Genomic DNA, 27,850 nt, shown 5'->3' with positions numbered 1-27,850 from the left:
AAGGTATCCCATCAAGTTGCCAATGCCTACATGTACATGTCATATGTTGAAAATCAACAATCACATTTTGTGCCCCCTTTTTGACCTCGCATTTCATATTTGAGATCATGCGAACATCCCATTTGGTAAAAGTTTTCTTGTTTTCTTTTACAACTTCATCCGCCCAAGGGGTAAGTGTTGTTGTTGCTTCCGCTAAAAAAACAGCCAAAATGAAGAAGTTAAAATCAATAACATCGAAACTAATAAAACATTAATATTACAAATTTACGTAATACCTGCAAAGTTACGTCTTTGAAACCACCATTGTTGCATTGTAGCACGAAAAAAATCAATCAACATAAGTATTGGCACCTTACGTGCGTGTCTAGATAATGCATTTATAGACTCCGCACTGTTGGACGACATAAGATTGTATCGGTTCCCTTTAAAATGTGCCCTTGACCAGGTTTCTGGATTTATACTTTTTAAGTACTCCCATACTGGTTCTTTTGTCTTTTTCATAACATCCATGGCAGCATCAAAAGCATCAACTGTGTACGCCCTACACGCCTCCCAAAAAATTCCTTTAACCGTCTTACTCTTGCCGAATCTAGATACTATGTTGAAATACAAATGGACACCACATATTCCATGATGAGCGTGAGGAAAAATGTTGGCAACGGATGTTGCTATAGATGGAGACCTATCAGATATAATTGTAAGCTCCTACATATTTCCTATGCAATCACGTATTTTTTGAAAAAACCATGTCCAAGAATCAGTACACTCATTTTTGCATATACCATATGCAACCGGTAATATTTGATTTTGTCCGTCCTTAGTAACTGCAAGTAGCATGATACCTTTGAACTCGCCCTTTAGGTGAGCTCCATCTACTACTAGGGTCGGCTTACAAAAATTGACAAAAGCTCGTACCTACAATACATTGTATATCTATTCAAATACACCAAAATAAATATTAAAAAAAAATTAGGACATGATAATACTAACCGAGCAACCGAGTGCGACGTACAAAAACTCAAACCGATCATCAGCATCTGTTTTAATATGTGTGACAGTACCCGGATTATGTTTGGCCAAGTTGTGACAATACGCCGGAAGTTTGGTAAAAGAATCCTCTTTCGTACCCCTTAACGACAACAATGCATATTGCTTCGCACGCCATGCCTGATGGTATGAGATATTGATATTCAATTGAGCATTCATATCATTAACAATTTCTTTTCCCCGATAAACTCTACTATAGTCTTCAGCCAAAACATCAGCAACATATTCACCCAAAACATATTTGTTTGCTTGTCGATGATTAGGTTGCAACAATGTTGAAGAACATGTGTGTACATCAACAAATTTATTCACTTGGAAAAGTCCATCAGTATTTTTAATTGCTTTTGCTCTTAGTAACCAAGAACAATTTTTCGAAACACACACAGCTTCATACCTTGATTTGGTGGATCTACTTGTCCTCGTCTGGAAACCTTCTCGAAGACATTTTTTACCAATACACCGCTTTAAAAGTTCTTTGTTTTTAAATATACTCTCACATTGAATCTTTTGAAGATTAATGTCTACCATCTGTGTTGGGATATCTTCATTAATATCAACTGGCCATGCTGGTACAGGGGGCATACCGTGAAAAAGGTTATCGGGATACTTAGCTTTAACTTCATCACCCAACTCATCTCTATCGGAATTACTTTGTAGCTCGGTTATATCTAAACATACATCACCAACATCAACATAATGCCCGTAAACATGATTTTTTTCATTTTTTTGAGTTGAATTTTTTTTCTTTTTAGTTTTATCTACCACACGCCTATTCATAAGTTTAACTACTTGTTCAGCAACATCATCACAACGACCACCCACATGATTAAGATATGTACCAACATCATCATCACCAACATACTTGTAATTCTCGGGATCCACATAGTGAATAGGTGAATAACTAACATTAACATTTTCAGCAACACTGTGAAACTGAGGTACACTAGGAGTATTGAAAGTACCTATCGGATCGTTGCTCCCTTGATAACTGCATAAATTACCAACAACTTGGTTTCCAATTTCACCGCCCCCATTAACCTCCTCAACTTCATCAACCACCACAAACACTTTCACAGCCCTTCCTCCACTATATTTGATTACGTTTATCAACATTCTAACATCCACGTCTTCAACTATAGCTATATAATAATTTAATTCAGGATGGTGGAAACGAAGACTAATTCTATATTTGTCTAACAAACCAATTTTGCTTCTTACCAAAGATACAAAATCACTATAACTAATATACTCAGAAAATATCAAAGCAAGTTCAGAAATACCTCCCTGTGGACATATGTATTCCAGATTAGTTCCATTAACTTGCCATCTCCCACCGGTTACAAGACAAACCAAATATTCAATAATTTTTTGAGCAAATTGTAGAGAGTATTTCTTTACAAGACAAACAAATAACAACCAAAATGATATTTTTTCTACAAAATTTTTATATAGCAAAGCCCATTTCGTAGTCAAACCAATTCATTTCATAGTCAAACTTAAAAAAAAAAAAATAAATAAAAAAAAATAAAAAATAAAAAAAAAAATTTAAAAATTACACCATTTCGCAGATAGGCTCAGAGGATTTCGCAGATGGACCTATTCCATCTGCGAAATTAACCCTATTTATACAGAAAAAATTTAAAAAAAAAAAAAAAAAATTCTCATCTGCGAAAGTACAAGTACCTAAAGCACAACTGTGCTTTAGGTACTTGTACTTTCGCAGATGAGAAGCCCATTTCGCAGATGGGACCTTCTCATCTGCGAAATGGGTGGCTATTTTTGTAATTTCGATTTTTTTTGGCTATTTTTGTAATTTTCTCTTATATGTATAAGGTTCACAGAATGGGAGTCTCACTGTCTCTTCATTCTCCTTAATCACATATATTGTTTATTGATATTGTGTTTATTGGATTTAAGGTTTCATGTGGATTTATCATGGTTCTCTAATGCCCTATTTTATTGTCTATTGGCTGCATAAACGACCTGTTTCTTCTTTCCATTCTAATGCTCCATTTGATTGTAGTAGATACTTTTATTGTTCAAACCTCGCTTCACCAGATTTATGCAATGGATGCCAGTGAGATACCATTGCATGTATGTTCTTTGTTTATGTATACATAACACTAAATACATGTTGTTTATAACATAGCAGTGGGATTGAAGTTTTATTAATTCCTATTAAACTTATCTGTGGACCGATACTTTTGTGATGTTCATAATCTTTCTTTGGTCTGATTTATAGGTTATTCGTCAAGCAACCTTGAGAAAGAGTGATACATATCTACAAATGGTGTTAAATGAAATGAAAATTGTTTATGTAGCTATCTCTGGGTTGTTTTTTGTCCATATTCTATTCCCTTTGCTTTTGTTGTTGAATAATTGGGTGCGTAAATTTATTTTTATAAGAAAGAAAATATTTCTCATCTGTAATGCTAAAAGAACATAACATCAAGTTATTTGCAAAATTTGAGGATAAAAATGTTTATGAAATCTCTCTGGATCCATTTTATTTTAATGATCGTATACATTTTAATATTTTAGAATTTCCCGTTTAATATTTGCACGCATTCCATTATAAGTACATAAAATTCTATTTATTTTTTGAGTAAATAAAATTTCATTTACTTTTATTTATACGATTAAATAAAATATTTCTCAATAAAAGTAAAATAAAACTAACCTTTAAAATGTTGAAATTGCATGCATATGACTCATGATCTCATAACAAGTTAAACATTATACATAATAATAAAATCAAAACATTAACAGTTGCAAACAATAACTTTCATTTTAATTTGACAAACTTAATCACTGGTTCACATAAATCATCGTTTATCCTTTTACAATTAAAATGATCACAAAATTATGATATTTACCAACTAAATGGTACTTCAGAATTTATTTACTGTATTGTATTAATATAATATTTACCAACTAATGCATGGTACTTCAGAATTTATTTACTGTATTGTATTAGTTTTAAAGATAAAAAGGAAAAGAAACCAATAGTCCACAATGTACCAGTCGCACTTTTTATCCCATCATTGCTTTGAGGCCTCAAACGATCTTCTCCCTCGTTGTTAACGTTTCCATATCGTTGATGATTATAGCTCCATGTATGCATGCAGAAGCCAAGCTGTGGTACCGATGAGTTTGTGTACAAGATAACAGTAATTTCTTGCTTGGGATCGTCCTTCTTCATATAACTTTTACAGTCTCGTCTCTTCACACTTCACAGTATGTGTAACGCCTTCTTGTATCAAAGAAAATAGTGAATCTCATCACAATACACATCAGAGCTAGGCAACTGGCAACCATTTAGTGTTATTGGTCGTAGGGTAATATGTTTTTTTTTTCGTAAAGCTGCTGCATCTATGTTTTTGGTAATGGTCCTATTGAGTCTTTCAAAGTTTCACTTGGTTATATGCCAAACGAGTTTTAATTTGGTTACCTAATTGTTTCTTAATAAGTAATATAATATAATATAATTAATAAGTAAATATGTTTTAAAGTACACTAATGGCTAACTATTTTTTAAAAACAAAACTCTTTTGAATCGTTACCTTATTAAAGTATTGTCTTAAAAAATACTGATATAATTGACTATTTTTCGAGTTATAATTAATGTTGCAACTTACAATACTAAGTTTTAGTTATTGATACCGGAACTCATCATAAACTCAAAAAAGAAATGTGAATGTCGACTTCAAACCTAGCTGCTTCGATGCTAAAATAATAACAATATATTGAAACCGACAAATATTAAAGTTATACTTGTTGAATATGGGTGACTTACAAACTTGACGAAAAGAAGAAAAAAAACAAACATTGAAGTAAAACGTGAACAACGAAAGATGAAAACATAATAAGAAACTACTGTTTAGTTACAACTATGGACCTTGGGGCTTGACTGTATAGATGGTCTGAACAAGGGTAAGAACAAACAAAACGATTGCAGCAAAGAGCGCAATTATAGTCCATGGACTGCTGAAATACTTTCGCTTCAACGCTGCAGCGGCATTGGGCCAGCAACTCTTGTAATAGGTATCCAGATCTTCCCACTCTTGATGGTAATAAAAACCATCTAAGGACACATCCTGGCATATGCTGTTTATCATATTTGCAGCGTTTTCGTTGGAGCCACAGTGGTTGATCAGGACCCCTGAATTTATCAACTTGGCAACATCCTCTGGAGTATCTACTAGCATATCCATGGCCCACATATATGATGTAACGTACTCAGGAACTATACTAGACTGCTCGTATAGTATGAGGTTCCTTAAAATCACCTCAGTATAATCATGAACATACAGTTTTGGCATCCACAGAGTAGGCTTACAGCAAAGCCATGGGAAGCATGAAAACTTAGGTAATTCCAGCTTCATTGCCATTGCCCAGTTTGCATCTTGATTAGGTCTAAAGTTCACCCCTGCTCTATCCAGTTCCATGGCTGAGTGTCTTTCTTGTTCCAAGGCTGAGTCTCCTTTAAGAAAAAAAGATGGTGATGGGAGACGCACAGGCACGAAACAGTTGTGCAGAAGGCCAAGTATATGATCATGAGTCCTATCTAGGTTGATATTGTCTGTTACTTTATATTCACTAAAAAGATTGTAATATTGGAGAAGTATTTTGAGATGGTTGGCGAGAGAGGTATTTGGTTTAAACTGAAGAAAAGTAGACTCAAAGATGTCTTTAAGAACAAAAAATGGGATTTGGTTTTCTATCAACACCATATCATTAATTATTAATGGGATAATAGACCAGTTTCCCTGAAATCCGCCTTCTCCTGAAATAAGATGAATGAAATAAATGACAAAACAAGCATCTATTACCATCATTCTAACAAGTTCCTCATCGTCGTCGTAGGTCGTTGACTCTTCGTAGCATGCCTTGATTTCTTTAATTTTCATATTCACCTTTTGCACACATTCTTGTAACGTGTGCTCTGGGTTGGAACCAGAATAATCCAATAAATTATGTAAATAACTCAATTTTTGAACTTCAAATTTTTGCAAATTTTCATCTTTTCTGTGAAGAGGCCCAATAGAGACCAGCCTAGGATTAAAAGATCTTGGGCTGATATCTCGGTACAGTTTAGGAACCATGAAAATTGATGGTAGACGTTGATTGTCAAGATCCCGTCCTTTTTCTTTTAAATCAAGTAGCAATTGGACAGTACGCCCAATTCTATCTCCTGCTCCAACCTCCATATCGTTATTTGCCATTGAAATTATTAGTTTGATTCCCTCTGTAACAAATTAGTTAGACGAAAGTTTAGAGGACAATTGAGTATATGTGATCAAATAAACCTTAATAAATTTAAAATAAATTGAGTATATATATATATATATATATATATATATATATATATATATATATATATATATATATATATATATATATATATATATATATATATATATATATATATATATATATATATATATATATATATATATAGCGAAACGCTCATGCGAAAATGTAAATAATTTACGAAAACCCGAAAACAAGTAAAAAAATATGAGATTGTGTCACATCAACCTTACATTTTGGACAATAATTCATCCAAACTTTGAACTATATGATAATAATCGATGATACATGAGAAACTTTTTCATATTAGTAGAGCATGGTTTTTGACATTTTTACCATAAAAACATGAATTTTAAAAGGGTTAAAGACATGAAAAAAAAATAGTTGTTAAAATCGCCTTTAAATCTATACTATTATAACATAATTCAATATAAACTTATTATCTTTAATTTATTGCTAATAAACTTAATTTTTATAGTACATGTGTGTGATTTTTATAAGATAAAATCTGTTTTCACGTTTTTGCAAAATATTTATATTTCGCATAAACCTATATATATATATATATATATATATATATATATATATATATATATATATATATATATATATATGTTTGTGTTAGGTTCATGTGAGCCGACTTAATTTTGTATTACCGTGAAACACAATCTTAGCCACTAATTTTGTAGATAAAAAAAACATTTTTAAAATTCAAAATAATTGAAAATTTTTGATTTTTTTTAAATATTATTTTCATTATTTATATTTTACAAAAAAAATAAAAAATAAAAAAAATACTGTTTTGTTAAAATAACTATGAAATATTCTACTAGAATATTAAAATATTATAGTAGAATATCAAAATATTTTCTATATTTGATAAATCTAGCAGAATATTAAAATATTCTAACATTGTAAAAATCACTGTAGAATATTTCCAATATAACATTCTATTGAATATTTCATATATTGGTTTTAAAAAAATGGTAATTTTTATTTATATATTTATTTATTTTATGTAAATAAATTGATAAAAATAATAATTATAAAAAGATTTTTTGTATTTTTTTCTTTTATTTTGCATTTTCATTTTTTTTAGATTGCGTTTCACGGTCTCACAAAATTAGCATAGTCTCAAATGAACCTATACCTTTCTCTCTCTCTCTCTCTCTCTCTCTCTCTATATATATATATATATATATATATATATATATATATATATATATATATATATGGTGACCTACAATCAAGAAAAATTGTTAAGAAGGAACCAATGAACCAACCATGAATATCGAAAATAATAATTATAAACAGCCAAGGGAATGGATGTATACTTGTACATTGGACACACATTCATTAGTTTATACCATAAAACTCACATCTTTAGACCATCTCTTAACCATCTCCATTTTTCTCTCATAAATGGAGTAAAAAATGGATAAATAGTGTTTCATCTCCAACCCTACTCCATTTTCAGTCATATTTTTTACTCCAAAAAGTATATTCCTAGAATATTCCATTTTTATAACTTATATGTATTGTCAAATACACCCCTCTTATAATTAGATTTTAACAAATACTATATGTTATATTTTTTCGTTACAAAAATATTACAAATTATATTATCATAAATCAAATGTTTATATATAATAAATTTAAATTAAATATTAATTTATTATGAATAATTATAAATAAATAGGATTATATTTATAATAAATATATCAAGATCACGATCATATTTGATTATAATATTTTATAAATTATGTTACAGTATTTCAAGTCTTTAGTATAGATTTAATTTTTTATATGAATTCGATAAATAAATATTAAATTCTATATTTACGATTAATTGATATAAAATTACAAATATTAAATATTGCATTTAAGTTATAAATAGTAGACAAAAATAAACTAAACTATATAAAATAAAAAGGAGAGGGACTAAAATTGGCAGTCGAAACTTCAACTCCAGTTTTTGGAGATATGAAAAGTATAATCTCAAATATTAAGGAATACTATCCATATCTCTAAAAATGGAGATGAAAATGGATTAGGTTAGAGAAGAATGAGGAAAAAATGGAGTTTGGGGTGGGCCGGAGATGCCCTTACAAAAAAAAAAGAAAAAAAAACTCTTTTTTCTTTTAAACATTTTTTAAGTCATGTTTTCTTTCGAAAAATAAATCAAATATGTTGTTGTTCATGATTTTTCATCTTCTTTCAATAGAGATCTATGTTGATAGATAAAAAAAAAACTTTTTTTTTCGAACAAAAGTCACTTCGTTTTGTTGTTGTTTTTTTTTTTAATATTTAAGTTAATTTTTATCCAAAAAAACTAATTATACAAAAAAATCTCTATTTTTTGTCCTCTATTAATAAAAATCAACATCGATTTAAAAAAAATAAAAAAACCAGATCAGTTCAGATTCCTATCGTGAATCGAAACTGTAAATATTTTAATTTTAACATTCACAATGTGAATCTAACTTACTATTTCAACTCTTTGATTATTCACAAATTAAGTGAAATTTACATATGAATCGAAATACATTTTGATGTAGTTTTATAACATTTTAATGTTTCGAGCACATGTAAATTACTTTTGTGAAATCAACAAATTGATTTATTCACATTGTGAATCTGAACAATATATAATTTCCTTTTCAGAATTCACACCATGAAAATAAGTATATTTACAATATGAATCTGAGCAGATTCACAATGACAATCTGAATTGATATTTTGAATTTTTTTTTTAAACATCAACATGAATCTATATTTAAAGAGAACATAAAAACATGAATTTTAATATATTTTTTAATTTTTTTGATAAAAAATAGACCATAACTTTTAAACAAAGAAAATGAAACGACACTTTTGTTAAAGTTCATTTATATAGATCAATTTTGATCTTTATGGAAAGTGAACGAAATATCATGAACAACAGTATATTGGTTTTTTTTTACAATAAAAAACATAGCCTAAAAAATTAAACTAAAAAAAGGAATTGAGTTTTATTATAATCCGTGCATGTGCATCTATTGAAAAAGTCTACAATAATTATTTTTTGTAATTGATCGCTTTAAATTTTGAAGTTTTTAATTGGTTCCATGGTTCCCTGATTAATAACGAAACTCTATTGAACCTATATATATATATATATATATATATATATATGTGTGTGTGTGTGTGTGTGTGTGTGTGTGTGTGTGACATTTCACTAGAGTTTCTAAAAAATAGAGATCTTGAGTTTTAACACTAGTCACATATTTCTGATTTGCCGTTTTAACGCTCCAGCGTACCAGCATCATGTATAATCATATAAGATTATACATATATGTCTAATCATAAATGATTATACATATATGTATATTCACGTATTGAGTCGCCATATATGATTATGATGGTTAGTGGCAAATAAGGAGGTAGTGGTTGAGGTAGCGATTGAATATGTGATTGAGATGACAGTGGTGGGGTTGGTTGGTGGTAGAGGTGGTGGTAGTTGTGGTGGTGGTGGCGATAAGAGAGATAAAGGAATGAACAGTCTTAAATAATCTTTTCTGATTATTTATTTCCTGTTGCACTAGTACGCTGGAGCTCTAGAGCGACAAATAAAAAATATATGACTGAAGTGGAATCTTAAAATCTCTATTTTTTTCCTAATATCAACGGAAACTTTATATATATATATATATATATATATATATATATATATATATATATATATATATATATATATATAATGAGTAAACCTTTAGAAACCTAAAACTTAGAAAAGAAAAAAATATTTTGGAATATCTATTCTTTTTCTTACTTTACAAGCCTAAAAATCACTCAAAATATTTGAAAAAAAATTATTAAAAAATAATTTTTTTTCTCCTTGATTTTATTTAGATTGTAGCAAATTTTAGGTTTGTAAATTAAAAAAAAATAGATATTTTAAAGTATTTTTTAAATATTTTTATGGTTTTTAGATTTTTTTTTATGTTTGCACAAATTATATTGATCTTTTCCATATATATATATATATATATATATATATATATATATATATATATATATAAAGTCAGAGAGAGAAAGAGAGAGAGAAAGTAAATTCAAGTGAGAAAATAAAAAAAATTGAGAATAGGGGAATCACTCTTTGACAAACACTTATTTTTGCTGCTAAACCTTCAATGGTGCTGGCCGGAAAAGAATACAAATACGCATGTATTTTCCAACCAAACATATTTTCAGTAAATATGTCTTTTTTTGACATAATACTTATTCATATATAAATAACAAACAACTTTAACAAAAGTCTGATAAATGTTTACTCATATACATAATATAGAGTAAATTACACGAATCATCCCTCGTGCAAGTGCCAAAATGCACGTTTGGTCCCTATTTTTAAAAATTAACTCGAACTGTCCCTCGTTTGGTTAAAAATTGCACACTTCATCCTTCGTTCTTTTAAATTTACACGCTTCATCCCTTATGATATATAAAATGACTACTATACCCTTTTGTATTTCTTTTCCAATTAATTTAATGTTATTTTTATCATTATTAATTTAATAATTAAAAAAACCATGCCTTACTTAATCCCTAGCCCTAACCTACCCAGTTCAGGCTCACCCCACCCCACACCTTCCATTTGACCGATCTCTCTTCTCCATTTTCACTGAAATCTTCAAGAATGGCCGATCCACTAGTTCTGGAAAAACCACCACCGAAGCACACCCCTTGATGTCAAAATCCAGCCACTGAATATGTACTCTTCCGGAAACTCTTCCCCATCTCCTTACATCAAGAAATCCAAGCCCTGACCACCACCAACTGTCATTGTTCTTTGAATCGCATTAGGGGAGGACCGTCAACGGAGATGATTTTGGTGGGGTTCGATCTAAACCTATTTCTCCTATCTTAATCACCATTTTCTCTGATCATGTGTGATGACCGCCAAGATGCAAGTTTCTCTTTCTTCAGGCGTGGGTCGTTGCTCTTTCTTCTCTGACCATATGTAGGTTTCGATTTACAGGTTCCGTTCAATGAGTCTCAACTCTCGAATTAGTTTAACCTGAAAACGAGTATCCTGATTGACCATGATTTGGGATCGTTTAACTCGTCTTTAGGGTTGCTAAGGCAAAACATTGGTGTGATGAGGATGTTAGCGGCGACTTACAGGATTGGTGGTGGTGAACGTCGGTGATTTGATTCTGTGTTTATGCTAATGCATTACAGAGAAAGAGGGAAAGGGAGACGAAGATTAATTGTGGTGGTTCTTGTAAGATCGATAGAGATGGAACCGTCGGCCACCTTTGTGCTCCTACCTACAGTCCTGGTGGTGGCCGACGGAGGTTAATAGGGATGTCGGTGGTATGGCTTGGAATGAAGTTATATTTCAAGGATTAAGTTTTGAAAACCCCAACTTCTTTGTTTTGTGTCTAAAAATTGAGTTACAATGGTTATGATGAGCTACGGTGGTGATGGTCTTGACCGGTGGTGGTGTTGGTGTTGACCGGTGGTAGTGTTGTTTCTCATGGTGTTTGTTGGAAATGGAGAGGAAGACGAAAGGTTTAGAATCAAAACAAGATGAAGTTGGGAAAGGGAAAGGGAATGAACAAAAGGATAAAGGGTCGGGGTATGGATATTTTATTGGTTTTTTCTTTTCTTTTTAATATAATAATAATAAACAAATTAAATTAAATTAAACAAGAAATAAATAAGGGAAAAATGGTCGTTTTATGTCCGGAGGATGAAGCGTGTAAGTATTAAACTAACGAGGGACGGTCCAAGTTAATTTTTAAAAATAGGGACCAAACATGCATTTTGACACTTGCACGAGGGACGATTCGTGTAATTTACTCTATAATATATGGCGATACTTAATACACATTTTATTTATATAAGAATACTCTATAATATATGGTGATACTTAATACACGTTTTATTTATATAAGAATGTATAATATGTGATAAAATATGATGTACATAAAATGTATTTTAAGTAAGAAAACTCCATTATATGTTAAATTTATATATAAATGATACATAATCTGTAAACGAAATAATAATAATTATATGTTTTATTCATAAGTGAATAACGAATGTATTACAATAATAATATAATAAGAATCCGATGTATTTTTATTCACTTATGAATAATGAGATTTGAAACTATAAAAAAATAAAATTTTATTTTATCTTAAAACTATATCAATATGGATGTCTGTTTATAGAGAATGAAAAAATTATGAATTTTGATATGTTTAAAATAATTTTTTTGACAAAAATAGCTCCTTGAAAATTAATTTTTTTTTTTAAAAAATCTATATATTTTATATATTAAGGTAATAATTAACATAGTATAAGGAAACATGTTTGCTTTGAAAACTACTAATGAGTAAAGGATCCAACCCGTGTGGAACCGGCCGGACCTGGCCGAGAACCGAAGTCGGCCGGAATTAAGAACCGAACCGTACCGCCGGTTCTCGGTTCCAATCGGTTCTTGCCGTTTCTTCAATGTTGGAATCGGTCATCGACAAATAGCAACATACGGTTCTAGTTTTTGCTAGTTCTACCACTTTTGGTTCCTATCAGTTCCTAGAACCGTCCCGAACGGTCCAAATGCTCATCCCTATTGAAAACTTATGTGTATCCCTTGACTCTTTCGGTCAGAATCAGACCTCTAAGCATGATCAATTCCCCCTCCTCTTTTCTCCATCCCTTGATTATTTGGTGGGTTTTGTTTCCACCCACATCATTTTTTTTCATTAACTTTTTTTTCTTTGAAAAAATAATCTTAAAAAACCAAAGTTTTTAAAAGTTAATTCTTACAAAAAGAGCACAATCATGAAATTTTGAAAAAAAAATATTTTTTCTAAATTTTTATTATTATGAAAAAAAAACCCTGAAAATAAAATTCTCCAAAAATCATAACAGTTTAAGGGATACTTCTACTTAATATACTAGTGACTTCGTAAAAACAAATTTTGAAAAATAAGTTTTTGAAATATTCAATTTTAATTTTAAGAAATATAATTTTTTTTTAAAAGTTATTGAACATAATATGATCCAAAATGTAATAATTCAAAATATTTATGATTCAAATAAAACTTTTGATTCAATTTGTTTATGATCCTTACATTTGTTATGATCTAAAAATATTTAGACTTAAATATGTTAAAATCCTTAATTACATCTTTTATGATTCAAAATTAAATAATTCAAAATATATAATGATCCAAACAAATACGATTAAAAAATGATTTGATTCAAAATAATTTGAATGAAAATTTTATGAACCAAAAATAATATGATTCAAAAAAAGTATAAACAGAAAATTGTTGGAATAGTATCCAAGGTCATTAACTATTGGTAATATTTCTAATAAAAGCAGGGTCCTTTTGAGTTTCCCTCAAGACCCAAATTGAGTAGAATAATTAAAGGAGAAATTGGTTTATTAATTATTATGGTTAGTAATTAATTAGAAACTAATTGGAAATATAGTATTTGAATTAATTAACAGTTTAATTAATTAAAGGGTTGAATGTTCATTAATCGATAGTTGGAGAATCAGGAATGTTCCACAACCTTATGGAATTAGGGTTAGATGAAATTCACTCCATCTCACATGGGAAATGGGTGAAATTTCGTGGTTATGCCTCCATCCCACATGGGAAGGAGTACAAAACCCTAGGAGGCATCCAAGGCTATAAATAAGGCCTTAAGGATTTCATTCCTCCTTGCACCTTGGCTTGAAGTATTCGCCAACCCTTCATCCTCTCCCTCTTAGGGACGATTTCTATCCCCTTTGGGTTTGGGAAATTGGCCATTCTCCTAGTTATTTTATTATACTCTTTGGTGTCGTTGGGTGTGATACCATTAAAGAGATTATGGTTTGGGTCATTTCATCCAAGCAACTTCATGGAGGTTCAGATCCCAAGCATAAAGATCAAGGGTTACATAAGAGGTATCTTTTCTTCTTTGTTTCTAGTTTTCTAGGGTTGATGTAATTAGCATGCAGCCATAGATCCATAGGTTGCATGTACACTCAAGTACATCGTTGTTTCAATTTTTCTGCTGCCTAGTTTTAGAGTGTATTTAATGCGTAGAAAACCCGACAAAAATATTGTAACCCTTAATATTTTTCTTAATTAAAATTATATAATTTTTAAATATTAAAAATTCAAATCGATATTGAGTTTAAAAAATCAAAAATAAAAAATAAAAAATAAAGAAAAATATATCTATTAATACTTTTTGAATTTTATTTAGCAAAAATTTAAAAATTGTAAATAAACAAAAATAAATGAAAATAAATAACAAAAATCACTTAACTGACGTTTGATAGACGTTCGTCGCGCATGATTAAATCTTGGAGTCCGTATTACTTACTTCGGACGTGGGTCGAATGCGAATGCACCACGGCATAGTATTTGGGTTTTAACGTTTGTGTTATTAACGAAATAAGTGGTGAAGAATTATTCTCGCTATTATCACCAGTTTTTTGTGTTCTCACTGGAAGCGTGTATATATATATATATATATATATATATATATATATATATATATATATATGTGTGTGTGTGTGTGTGTGTGTGTGTGTGTGTGTGATGAGGTTCAATAAATAACCATAATTAACAAGGAACCAATCGTGAGCGTCGGAAATCATAATGATAACCGGCCAAAGAAATGGATGTAGACTTGTACATTGAACATACACACAACAGATTATACCAAAAAATCAACCTCTTTACCAAAAAAACACACCTCTTTTTTTCATTTAAACTTTTTTTAGGCCACATTTTTTATCGGAAAAAAACCGAATATACCGTTATTCTCGATTTTTCTTCATCTTTCCATAGAAATCAATGTTGATATATAAAAAATAAACTTTTTTCGGAAACAACTCGTTTCATTTTATTGGTTTTCTCAATATTTAAGTTTATTTTTATAGAAAAAACTAATTATACCAAGAATATTAATTTTTTGTAATTTATTAATAAACATCAACACCGAAAAAAAAACCTCAATCAGTGTAGATTCACACTGTGAGTCTAAACTATAAATATTTCAATTTTGAACATTCACAATGTGAAAAAGCTCGATCAGGTTCACAATATGAATCTGAATAGGTTCACAATATTATGCTATTATGCAAACTGTGAATCTAAAAAGGTTCACAATATGAATCTAAATAGGTTCACAATATTAATCTAAACAGGTTCACAATGTAATTCTGAACTGAAATATCGATTTTTTTAACATCACTCTGAATCTATGTTTAAAGAGAACCATAAGTATGAATTTTGATATATTTATTAATTTTTTTCTATAAAAAAATAGATGTAATTTTCAAGAAACAAAGTAAATGAAGTCGGTTTTTTGAAGAAAAAAAATAAATTTTTATATATCAATATGGATCTCAATGGGAAGAGAACGAAAAATCACGAACAATGATATATTCGGTTTTTTTTTATAAAAAATATGGCTTAAAAATATTAAACTAAAAAACGAAGTTAGTTTTGTTATAACTGGTGGAAGTGCGTCTATTGTAAAAGTCTACAACTTTTCTTTTTGCCGTTGATCGCTTTAAATTTTGACGTTTTTGATTGGTTCCGTTGTTCCTTTATAATAATGGTTATCTATTAAACTTTTTTATATATATGCGTGCAAATTACCTCAAACCATAGGAACCATGCGTGTAATTTACATACATACATATATATATATATATATATATATATATATATATATATATATATATAGGTTTAGGTTGATTTAAAGCCATATTAATTTTGTGAGACTGTGAGACCAAATCTAAATATAATTTTAAAATGCAAAATAAAAAGAAAAATCCAAAAATTCTTTTTTTAATTATTATTTTCGAAACTTTAACTACCTAAAATAAATAAAAATTACCGTATTTTTTGAAAATACGTGAATTATTTTAATAGAATATTACACTGTAAATATTTTGATGTGATTTTTAGAATGTTAGAATATTTTACTTGATTTGTCAGATATGAAGAATATTCTAATATTCTACTAGAATATGTAAAAAAATATTTTTTTTATATATTTTTTTGGAAAATATAAATTCCGAAAATAATATTTGAATTTTTTTTCAAAAATTCTCAATTATTTTGCATTTTAAAAACGTTTATTTTTATCTACCAAATGAGTGGCAATGATTGCGTCTCACAGTCTTATATAGACTAGTAGGTGTTCCCCAAAAAGAGGTGATGTAAGAGGAAAACAATAGTGAAATTTCAAAAATATTGAAAGTAAATCAACTTAGAGGTTGATGTTTAAGAACGTTATAACGAATATATCAAACAAAATGACGTATTTTGGTGGGTTTGGTACCTAAGTTTATATACCCTCAAGGGTATATTCACTTTTCCTTATATATATATATATATATATATATATATATATATATATATATATATATGGGTAAAGTGAATATACCTAACAACTTTATATAAGCTTAGGTACCTAACCACATCATACCACGTAATTTTGTATCATATTTGCATTGTAACCACTCAAAGTTCTTAAAATTTAACCTCATAACTTGATTGCTTCTAAAATCTTTGGTCTTTCACCATTATCTTCCTTCAAATGACGTATTTCTATCGGAGACCCCCTGGTGGGCTTCATATACTACGTTACAAATCAAATGGTGTAGGAAGAATATAATGGTGAATGTTTGAAAATCTTGGAAGTAAATCAAGTTAAGAGTTGAAGTTTAAGAACCTTAGACGATTGCAATGGAAATATAATGCAAAACAATGTAGTATAATGTGGTTAGGTACCTAAGCTTATATAAGGTTGTTAGGTATATTTACTTTACCCTATATGTATGTGTGTGTGTGTATATATATATATATATATATATATATATATATATATATATATATATATATATATTATGTGTGTGTGTATGTGTGAAATTTTATTATGGTTCAAGGTGAAGCAAAATGTAAGTTTGATTTAGATTGTGGACTTGCTAAAAGACAACAGTGTTACGGGCTTGGAAAGAGTTAATATGTTATTTGGTCAACTCAAATTAAAGAAAATTAACTGACAAAATCGAATATAACTGTTCTTATTCGGTTAACCGAAAAACCTCAACCGAAGAGCAATATATATATATATATATATATATATATATATATATATATATATATATATATATATATATATATATAGAACAACATTTTAATGGTAAACTTAAAATCTCTTTATATACATATTTTTTAATTTTAAAGTTCAATACATATTGATTGAAGGCACACGGGCAACAAGCTGCGCCGTTAACCATTTCTGGATGACAAAACCAATTCTTTTGAAAATAATATTTGTGGATCTAGGAGATATGACATTAGAATGCATGACCCATGAGACTCTATTGAGGAGCTCCACCGCTTCTGGTGCGAGAAAATCAAATGTATTGAATGCAAAAGGAACAAACACATGTTGATTTTCTATACATGCATTCTCGTGCTTTACAACTTTGCACGCAACGGCTTTCAAAGCGTGGACCTTCCATCCTGCGGGTCCGTCAAATAGTTCACCGGCGCTTCTTTCTTCACAGAAATATCAGCACGTCAACAAGCATCAAAGAGAACATCCCAAACCATATCATGTATGTACTTGAAACCAGGGAGCTCTCTACAATGAACTGCATGTTCCCTAAAGGTATCCAAACATACCTTGCGGCAAACTGGGCATATCTCGTCAATTGGGAATATGGGAATCATGAAACGGTACCGAAGGATAGTTCGGTACTGCATAGGAGACATATGCTGGCCAAGACCATCAATAGGGATAGATAGCAGAAAATCTTGAGCATGAGGTGCCCACAGACATTCAAAGACTTCTTTATGTCTGACAGTCATGTCGAAGTCGACTTCCATATCTTTGACGATTTTGCTAAAAAGGGCACATGCCAAAGCTTTTTGGGATTTAGGGGGGGGGGGGGGCAATGTCCTTATTAGTGAAACCGCTACAGTCAAATCCCAGAATTGTATTGCGAAGACGAGTCATAACACATAGGTACTCCGAGTCCATACTACATACGCCACTGTCACGTAAGATGTGGTCTTGTAATCCCCAAGATTGGGCCCTCGAGGCTACAAATGTGTAGGAGGAAACCTCGTATGCCGAGTACAAACCCAAACCACCGAAACGAATAGGTAAGGAAGCCAAGCGCCACTGAATGTCTCCAAAGAAGGGGCATCCACATACCACCATATCCTCGATAGACCTGCGCAATCCTTTGTCAAAGAACAAAGTTGCCTCTTCTATATGTATCGGCTGGCATGTCCTTAAACCAAAGAAATGTTTTGCAATGCCCATACACACACACACACACACACACACACACACATATATATATATATATATATATATATATATATATATATATATGTTTAGGTTCATTTAAAGTCATATTAATTTTGTGAGACTGTGAGACCAAATCTAAATATAATTTTAAAATGCAAAATAAAAAGAAAAATCCAAAAATTCTTTTTTTAATTATTATTTTCGAAACCTTAACTACCTAAAATAAATAAATAAATAAAAATTACCGTATTTTTTGAAAATACGTGAATTATTTTAGTAGAATATTACACTGTAATATTTTGATGTGATTTTTAGAATGTTAGAATATTTTACTTGATTTGTCAGATATGAAGAATATTCTAATATTCTACTAGAATATGTAAAAAAATATTTTTTTATATATTTTTTTGGAAAATATAAATTCCGAAAATAATATTTGAATTTTTTTTCCAAAAATCTTCAATTATTTTGCATTTTAAAAATGTTTATTTTTATCTATCAAATGAGTGGCAATGATTGCGTCTCACAGTCTTATATAGACTAGTAGGTGTTCCCCAAAAAGAGGTGATGTAAGAGGAAAACAATAGTGAAATTTCAAAAATATTGAAAGTAAATCAAGTTAGAGGTTGATGTTTAAGAACGTTATAACGAATATATCAAACAAAACGACGTATTTTGGTGGGTTTGGTACCTAAGTTTATATACCCTCAAGGGTATATTCACTTTTCCTTATATATATATATATATATATATATATATATATATATATATATATATATATATATATATATATATATATATATATATATATATATATGGGTAAAGTGAATATACCTAACAACTTTATATAAGCTTAGGTACCTAACCACATCATACCACGTAATTTTGTATCATATTTGCATTGTAACCACTCAAAGTTCTTAAAATTTAACCTCATAACTTGATTGCTTCCAAAATCTTTGGACTTTCACCATTATCTTCCTTCAAATGATGTATTTCTATCGGAGACCCCCTGGTGGGCTTCATATACTACGTTACAAATCAAATGGTGTAGGAAGAATATAATGGTGAATGTTTGAAAATCTTGGAAGTAAATCAAGTTAAGAGTTGAAGTTTAAGAACCTTAGACGATTGCAATGGAAATATAATGCAAAACAATGTAGTATAATGTGGTTAGGTACCTAAGCTTATATAAGGTTGTTAGGTATATTTACTTTACCCTATATGTATGTATGTGTGTATATATATATATATATATATATATATTATGTGTGTGTGTATGTGTGAAATTTTATTATGGTTCAAGGTGAAGCAAAATGTAAGTTTAATTTAGATTGTGGACTTGCTAAAAGACAACAGTGTTACGGGCTTGGAAAGAGTTTATATGTTATTTGGTCAACTCAAATTAAAGAAAATTAACTGATAAAATCGAATATAACTGTTCTTATTCGGTTAACCGAAAAACCTCAACCGAAGAGCAATATATATATATATATATATATATATATATATATATATATATATATATATATATATATATAGAACAACATTTTAATGGTAAACTTAAAATCTCTTTATACACATATTTTTTAATTTTAAAGTTCAATACATATCGATTGAAGGCAAACGGGCAACAAGCTGCGCCGTTAGCCATTTCTGGATGACAAAACCAATTCTTATGAAAATAATATTTGTGGATCTAGGAGATATGACATTAGAATGCATGACCCATTGGACTCTATTGAGGAGCTCCACCGCTTCTGTTGCGAGAAAACTAAATGTATTGAATGCAAAAGGAACAAACACATGTTGATTTTCTGTACATGCATTCTCATGCTTTACAACTTTGCACGCAACGGCTTTCAAAGCGTGGACCTTCTATCCTGCGGGGTCCGTCAAAGAGTTCACCAGCGCTTCTTTCTTCACAGAAATACCAGCACGTCAACAAGCATCAAAGAGAACATCCCAAAATATATCATGTCTGTACTAGAAACCAGGGAGCTCTCTACAATGAACCGCGTGTTCCCTAAAGGTATCCAAACATACCTTGCGGCAAACTGGGCATATCTCGTCAATTGGGAATATGGGAATCATGAAACGGTACCGAAGGATAGTTCGGTACTTCATAGGAGACATATGCTGGCCAAGACCATCAATAGGGATAGTTAGCAGAAAATCCTGAGCATGAGATGCCCACAGACACTCAAAGACTTCTTTATGTCTGACAGTCATGTCGAAGTCGACTTCCATATCTTTGACGATTTTGCTAAAAAGGGCACACGCCAAAGCTTTTTGGGATTTAGGGGGGGCAGTGTCCTTATTAGTGAAACTGCTACAGTCAAATCCCAGAATTGTATTGCGAAGACGATTCATAACACATAGGTAATCCGAGTCCATACTACATACGCCACTGTCACGTAAGATGTGGTCTTGTAATCCCCAAGATTTACAAATGTGTAGGAAGAAACCTCATATGCCGAGTACAAACCCAAAACACCGAAACGAATAGGTATGGAAGCCAAGCGCCACTGAATGTCTCCAAAGAAGGGGCATCCACATACCACCATATCCTTGATAGACCTGCACAATCCTTTGTCAAAGAACAAAGCTGCCTCTTCTATATGTATCGGCTGGCATGTGCTTAAACCAAAGAAATGTTTTGCAATGCCCATACATGATCGAAGCAAAAGGAGCTCACTCTGCAGGTCACATAGTTGTGGAAGAAGGCCCATCAAATCAACAACATTGACCGCTCTCTTCATGGTCATCCCGCTAATAAACCATGCGTCTCTACTAACAGCCCCCCCCCCCCCCCAAAGAAGCTTCACCCCTAAATGGAGGTCTCCATATGTCCGTTGGGAATAAATCGGCACGAAGATTCTTACCATCACAGGAGGGCCAAAAAATCTCCGTTTTCTTGATGTTCAACTCAAGACCCAAACTTGGACCATGCAATCAAATAATGTTCAACACTCTAGCCACCTCCTCTGAATCCCCAATGATAGTCCCATCATCTAGATACCAAGCATGGAGAAGGAGCTTACAATTGTCTCTAATCTTGTGTACAAGCGGGTGCAAAACGAGGGCAAAAAGAAGAGGGCCCAAGGGGTCACCTTACTGCACCCCAGTGGCAGACCATATATGTTGGTCTCTGATATAAAGCCTCGCTGCTTGCCCGTACAAGAAATCCACCCACAAAGAAATGGAAGGGCACATCTTCTTAACCTCGTGGAGCAATGCTGATCGATCTACCAGGTTAAAGGCATTCGAGAAATCTACAGTCAGCATTACAAGAGACCCATCAGCATGGTGTTCACTCAACACCCTATTGGCACTGTGTAACATAACCTCAGCACCGCTGGATACACCAACCTCGAACTGAAAATCATTAATGTACTTGGCCATTTCTTTACCCACACCTTTCATGCCAACCTTGGAAACCATGCGTCTCTATATAGTGCCTACTGCAATCGGACGGATCCCGTTGTCGGGTTTAAGTAGAGGTGTGAGAGGAGCGGACGCAAAAAACTCTGCCAAAATAGTGGGACGATAGTTTTAGCCACAATAGTTTTATTTTGTTGTCACTTTTAGTTTCTATATTTATAGTAACTTTTTTTATTTTGATTTTAACCACAATAGTTTTCTTTTGTTGCCACTTTTAGTCCTTATATTTATGCCTTTATAATTTTACCCCATGCAAAATATGGGTTCTCCACTAATTAAGATAAGTAAATTGGTTGACCTTATAACCTTAATATTGTTATTTGTGTGTAATGTGTTATTTTCTACATCTTTTTAGTGGGTTAACATAATTTTCGCAGTTCTTATAAAATATAGGGAAAATGACTCTTGAGGGTAATTAACTTTTACGTTTGTACTCATTTGGTTCCTTTCCTTTTTTTTGTATTCAACATACCATTGAACTTGTTGTTTGTGTTCACCATAACCCTTTTAATCGGCTTTTGACCTGTGATAGTCGGTCAAAGGGTTATGGTGAACATAAACAACAAGTTTGATGGTATATTGAGTACAAAAAAAGGAAAGGGACCAAATGAGAACAAACTCAACATGTGGTTATCCTCCTGAGTTATTTCCCCCGAAAGTTAAATGAAATTAAAGTTGCAAAATTATCAAAGACTACAACCTTCTTTGGCTATAACGTATATGAAGAGCGTTTCAGAGGGGTAACTTTATTAAAACATGGTCTATGCTATGCTTACTATGGTTAGCTATCAACACCTCTCTTCAAAAGGATATGATTGTGTATGAGAGTTATATTTATCAGCATAAACGTTTACCTCAAGGTATATTATGGTGATGTGTCTGTAAAAGCAGCATGATATTGTACATATTGATGTTGTATCTCATCCCATGAATTCAATCTTAAAGCTAAGTAAACTCAAAAATCACAGCACTTGTGATTCCACTCGTTTGTAGACTTGTCTAAAATCCATGATATGATAAATCATTCGATTGGAAATGTAAATGTAGTCATGAAATGTGCCTGCTTAGTCAAGATTCCCCTAATAAATATTCAAGTGCATTACGAAGTTGTACATGTATAAATAGTGTTTTTTCATGGGTTATGTTTTGAAGAGAAGCAATAATGAATCTCATAAAGTCATTAATATCAGTAAGAGATGAGTAAATGGAAAATGACTCAGGTGGGTAACCAACTGTTGAGTTTGTTCTCATTTGGTTCATTTCCTTTTTTTTGTACTCAATATACCATCGAACTTGTTGTTTGTGTTCACCATAACCCTTTGACCGATTATCACGGGTCAAAAGCCGGTCAAAAGGGTTATGGTGAACACAAACAACAAGTTCGATGGTATATTGAATATAAAAAAATAAAAATGGACCAAATGAGTACAAACACAAAAGTTAATTACCCTCGAAAGTTATTTTGGGTTAATATTATAAAAGCCCTAAATTTTTAACCCGTAATTGAAAAAACCCTAATATTTTTTTTATTATTGCTATGGCCACAACTTTTTCACATAATTATTACTGTAGCCCACTTAACGAGTTTTATGGTTAACTTGGTTAAATTTTTTGCAAAATCAGTTCTAAAATTTTCAAATTTAGTCTCTGAGGTTTGCAAAAAATTACACCACATGGCTTTTAACTTTATTTTTCGTTTTTTGTATACTTTATTTATTTTCGGTTATATATATATATATATATATATATATATATATATATATATATATATATATATATATATATTTGCTTTTTTTATATACTTTATTTATTTTCATTTTTTAACTTTATTTTTCAACAATTTAATTTTTTTTTACCTTTTATACCTTTTGTTTTCTATTTTATAGTGTATATATAGAGTATATTAGAGTTTTTTGTTTAGTTTTTTTTTTCATATTTATTTTCATATTATATTTTTATTTTTTTATCTTTATATTTTTTTCTTATTTGTTTTCCAGTTATTTGTTTTTATTTTTTGTATTTCAAAACACGAATATAACATTGCAATGTAGATTCAACAGACAATGTTAGCTTGGATATCTTGGAAGAAATAGTTGGAGTCGTGCTTTAACAATTTCAAAGGTGCTACTTGCTTTGAGATCAATCTTCACCAACCCTAACCCTTGTATGTATTTCATTCTTTTATCCTTAAATTCCCTATCTGAATTGTTATATTATAATCTTTTAGCATCTTTAAAAATATGAAATTTGGATAAAGTTGATAATTTTGTTTTTCAATTGTTGCAGATAAACCTCAAGTTCCAGAAATTGCTCATTCGTACTTGGTAGACAGAAATAAACATGATGCATTAGCTGCAGAATGGACTCAACGATTTGCAAAGTAAAAATCGAGCATTTAGGAAACCAAATAGTGATGTGTGTTTTTTAGTTCATATATTATGTAGGAATTATATTCTATATTTCATGTATAAATATCGGTTTTTCTTGTATATTACATTGTAAAATGGCTTAGGAAGTGCATGCTTTTTAAATTTGGAAGATTTTCAAAATACACGGTCCATATAAGTTAAAAATACAATAATAATAATAATAATAATAATAATAATAATAATAATAATAATAATAATAATAATAATAAAAACAAATAACTGGAAAACAAATAAGAAAAAAATAAAAAGATGAAAAAATTAAAATATAATACGAAAAGAAATATGAAAAAAAACCAAAAAATAACTCTAATATACTCTATATATACACTATAAAATAGAAAACAAAAGGTAAAAAGGTAAATAAATCAAATTGATGAAAAATAAAGTTAAAAAATGAAAATAAATAAAGTATATATACAAAAAAGCAAAATAAAAAATGTATATATATTTATAAAAAAAACGAAAATAGATAAAGTATACAAAAAACGAAAAATAAAGTAAAAAAATCATGTAGTGTAATTTTTTCCAAATCTCAGGAACCAAATATGAACTTTTATGACTAATTTTGTAAAAAAAATTAACCAAGTTAACCATGAAACTCGTTAAATGGGCTAGAGTGATAATTCTGCTAGAAAGTTGTGACCATAGCAATAATAAAAAAAATATTATGGTTTTTTTCAATTACAAATTAATAATTTAGAGCTTTTATAATATCAAGCCAAAGTTATTTTCCTTAAAATATATGTATAATGTGAGGTTGATGTAAAGTTAACTTCTATATTATAATAGAAGATATGAAATAGTAAAGTGAACTTTTATATTATTTATAATATTTTTCAATTGCTTTGACATTTTTAAACTAGCTAGGAAGACAATATTACTCGATCAATATAGTATATGAGATTATAATCCACATAAAAGAAATTACGCAAATTAAGTAAACTAATTTTTATAAATCTTTTTTTTAATAAATTTTTTTAGTTTTTGAAAAGTTACTACTTTCTTTTAAGTGTCTCATTCCGGACTATTATTCATAATCGGGACTACTTTTCAATTTTTTTTAAGGAGTGATCCATACCGAAATGTTCAACTTCGGGTTTGATCCTTAAATTCAGGTATTTTTTTTTTTGGGTTTTTACCAATTAGTTTTGAAAAAATATTCTTATTCATATCCAAAATGTTCATTTCTAAGTATTAATATTAATAATTTTTTTAATAAAATGCATGATTATATATATATATATATATATATATATATATATATATATATAATTGTTTAACTTTTTTTAAAATTGAAATAAAAATAAATTTTTTTTCTCAAATTTCCGGAATTGTTCTTCAGATTTCGGAAATGTTCTTTAAATTTTAGAGTTTATTTTATTTTATTTTTATTATTTTATTTATTTTTATAATCCGATAGAATCCGAGGTGTCAATCCGGAGTTAGTTAGAAAAATGTTTTTTCTTGTTCCAAAATGTACATTTCGGATAAGGGGTGGTTATTTTTGCATATATATATATATATATATATATATATATATATATATATATATATATATATATATATATATATATATATATATATATATATAAAAGAGGTGAGATTCAATAGAGAACCATAATTAACCAAGGAACCAAAAAACCAATCTTTTTTTCAACTTTTAGAACTTATTTTTTATCAAAAAAAAAAAAAAAAACTAAAAATACAGAAATTCATAACTTTTTATTATTTTTCCAATGATATAAAATTCGATTTTTTTACGTCAAATTCACAATGTGAATCTTTGAAAATTCACAACGTGAATCCGGTTTCACACGGTGAATCTGAAAAATATTTTTCACATTCACAATGTTAATATATGAATTTAGATATTTTTAGATTTTTTTTCGATAAAGAATAAGCTCTAGAAATTGAAAAAAAAGATTTGGTTCCTTGAAAAACCAATAATTATGGTTCTCTATTTAACTTTTATATATATATATATATATATATATATATATATATATATATATATATATATATATATATATATATATATATATATATATATATATATATATAAGAATGAGTTCTATGGAAAACAAATAACTAGGGCAACATCTACCGGAACCAATAATCAAATGACACGTGTTTATTTCTTTCTTCACAAGTAATGTATTTTGGAAGTTATTGTTGAAGTGATGTGTTGTCATGTTTTCATTGGTTCAAATATGTGTTGCTCTAATCATTCATTTTCCATATAACTCTTTCCTATATATATATATATATATATATATATATATATATATATATATATATATATATATATATATATATATAATTCAAATTATACATTTAAAAATAGTTAGATTAATCAATTTCACGGATCACAATAATATAAAACTTTACTAAAAGATGGTTAGTCCAAACCAACTGTAACTAGCTAACAATATATAATTAAAGATTTCAATTGCGTTTGAGCAAGCTATTTGGATATCAATGCAACACATAAACAAAAAAATAATAAAAGGGAGAAAAGTGTTTAGATCAAAAGAGGGTAATCTTAACATCTTCATTATTATTTGTACAATTGGCTTTATATATTTTGTCCTATGTTTTTAAACAAACCTAAACTATTGCCATAGTTTTAGATAAAACAACTAAAAATGAAGAGACGTAATCAATTTCGTAATTTGAGTTTTGCTTAAAAATAATACATGTACACTAACAAGAATAGTATAGTGAAAGAGAATTGAAATGGCATAAAGTATAGCCAATATGTAAGTAAATACCTCGTAAAAGAAATTACCTGTTTCTTTCTATCTTCTTCAAAAGAAAAACAGTTCCAGTTTTGCAGAGTAAAAGAGTGTGAGTAATGAAATTTTGGAGGAGAGTCTTTTGGTGATAAGGTGTATAAGACTATTGTGTGATGTAAAATTGGTGTGGTTGTAAATTTGGGTTGACCCAAACAAAGTCTTTATAAATCTAGCTATAATTGAAGACAACTAGCAGTCTGTACTACATTTATATAACTAGCAGTTTGTTCAACTAAAAGCGATGTATCCCCTCGCAATTTTAGTAGAAATTAACCTTTAAACTTTAATAAATAATAAATATTGAATTCTACCAAAGAATTTTTAGCCTAGCAGTATTTAGTTTTGTCGTACCTCTTTTGAGGTTGAGCGTTCAAGTCTCATAGTAGACATCAGTAGAATAATTTAGGAGTAATAAAATTATAAAATTTATAAAAATCTTTAATTTTGAGCTTATTTCTATTGTTTTTGAACACATTAATTTAG

The 27,850-nt window shown here is 29.7% G+C and overlaps 1 protein-coding gene across 4 annotated transcripts; it reads right to left on the bottom strand.

Moving 5' to 3' along the window:
• Window positions 1-4,775: 4,775 nt before the first annotated feature.
• Window positions 4,776-27,590, bottom strand: LOC145086380 (UPF0481 protein At3g47200-like). 4 transcript variants are annotated; one of them, XM_079024128.1, is made up of 2 exons: window positions 27,361-27,552; window positions 4,776-6,295 (listed from the first exon to the last, which is right to left on the bottom strand). In XM_079024128.1, the coding sequence occupies exon 2, from the start codon at window positions 6,270-6,272 to the stop codon at window positions 4,938-4,940; it is 1,335 nt and encodes a 444-aa protein (XP_078880254.1). In that variant the 5' UTR covers window positions 6,273-6,295; window positions 27,361-27,552; the 3' UTR covers window positions 4,776-4,937. The 4 variants fall into 4 exon arrangements, 1 of the variants encoding a protein (XP_078880254.1); XR_013700416.1 differs by lacking the exon at window positions 4,776-6,295 and adding an exon at window positions 20,249-23,222 and having other exon boundaries at window positions 27,361-27,590; XR_013700417.1 differs by lacking the exon at window positions 4,776-6,295 and adding an exon at window positions 20,249-23,203 and having other exon boundaries at window positions 27,361-27,590.
• Window positions 27,591-27,850: the final 260 nt, after the last annotated feature.

The sequence above is a fragment of the Lactuca serriola genome, chromosome 2 (assembly GCF_051521515.1).
Source record: "Lactuca serriola cultivar US96UC23 chromosome 2, Lser_US96UC23_V15, whole genome shotgun sequence".
NCBI lineage: Eukaryota > Viridiplantae > Streptophyta > Magnoliopsida > Asterales > Asteraceae > Lactuca > Lactuca serriola.
Note: the sequence above shows the minus strand (reverse complement) of the source record. Positions and strands in the feature narration are given on the sequence as shown.

What these genes read in the sequence shown, in the direction of transcription:
- LOC145086380 (XM_079024128.1), bottom strand. Translation starts at nt 6,272, where the DNA reads ATGGCAAATAACGATATGGAGGTTGGAGCAGGAGATAGAATTGGGCGT.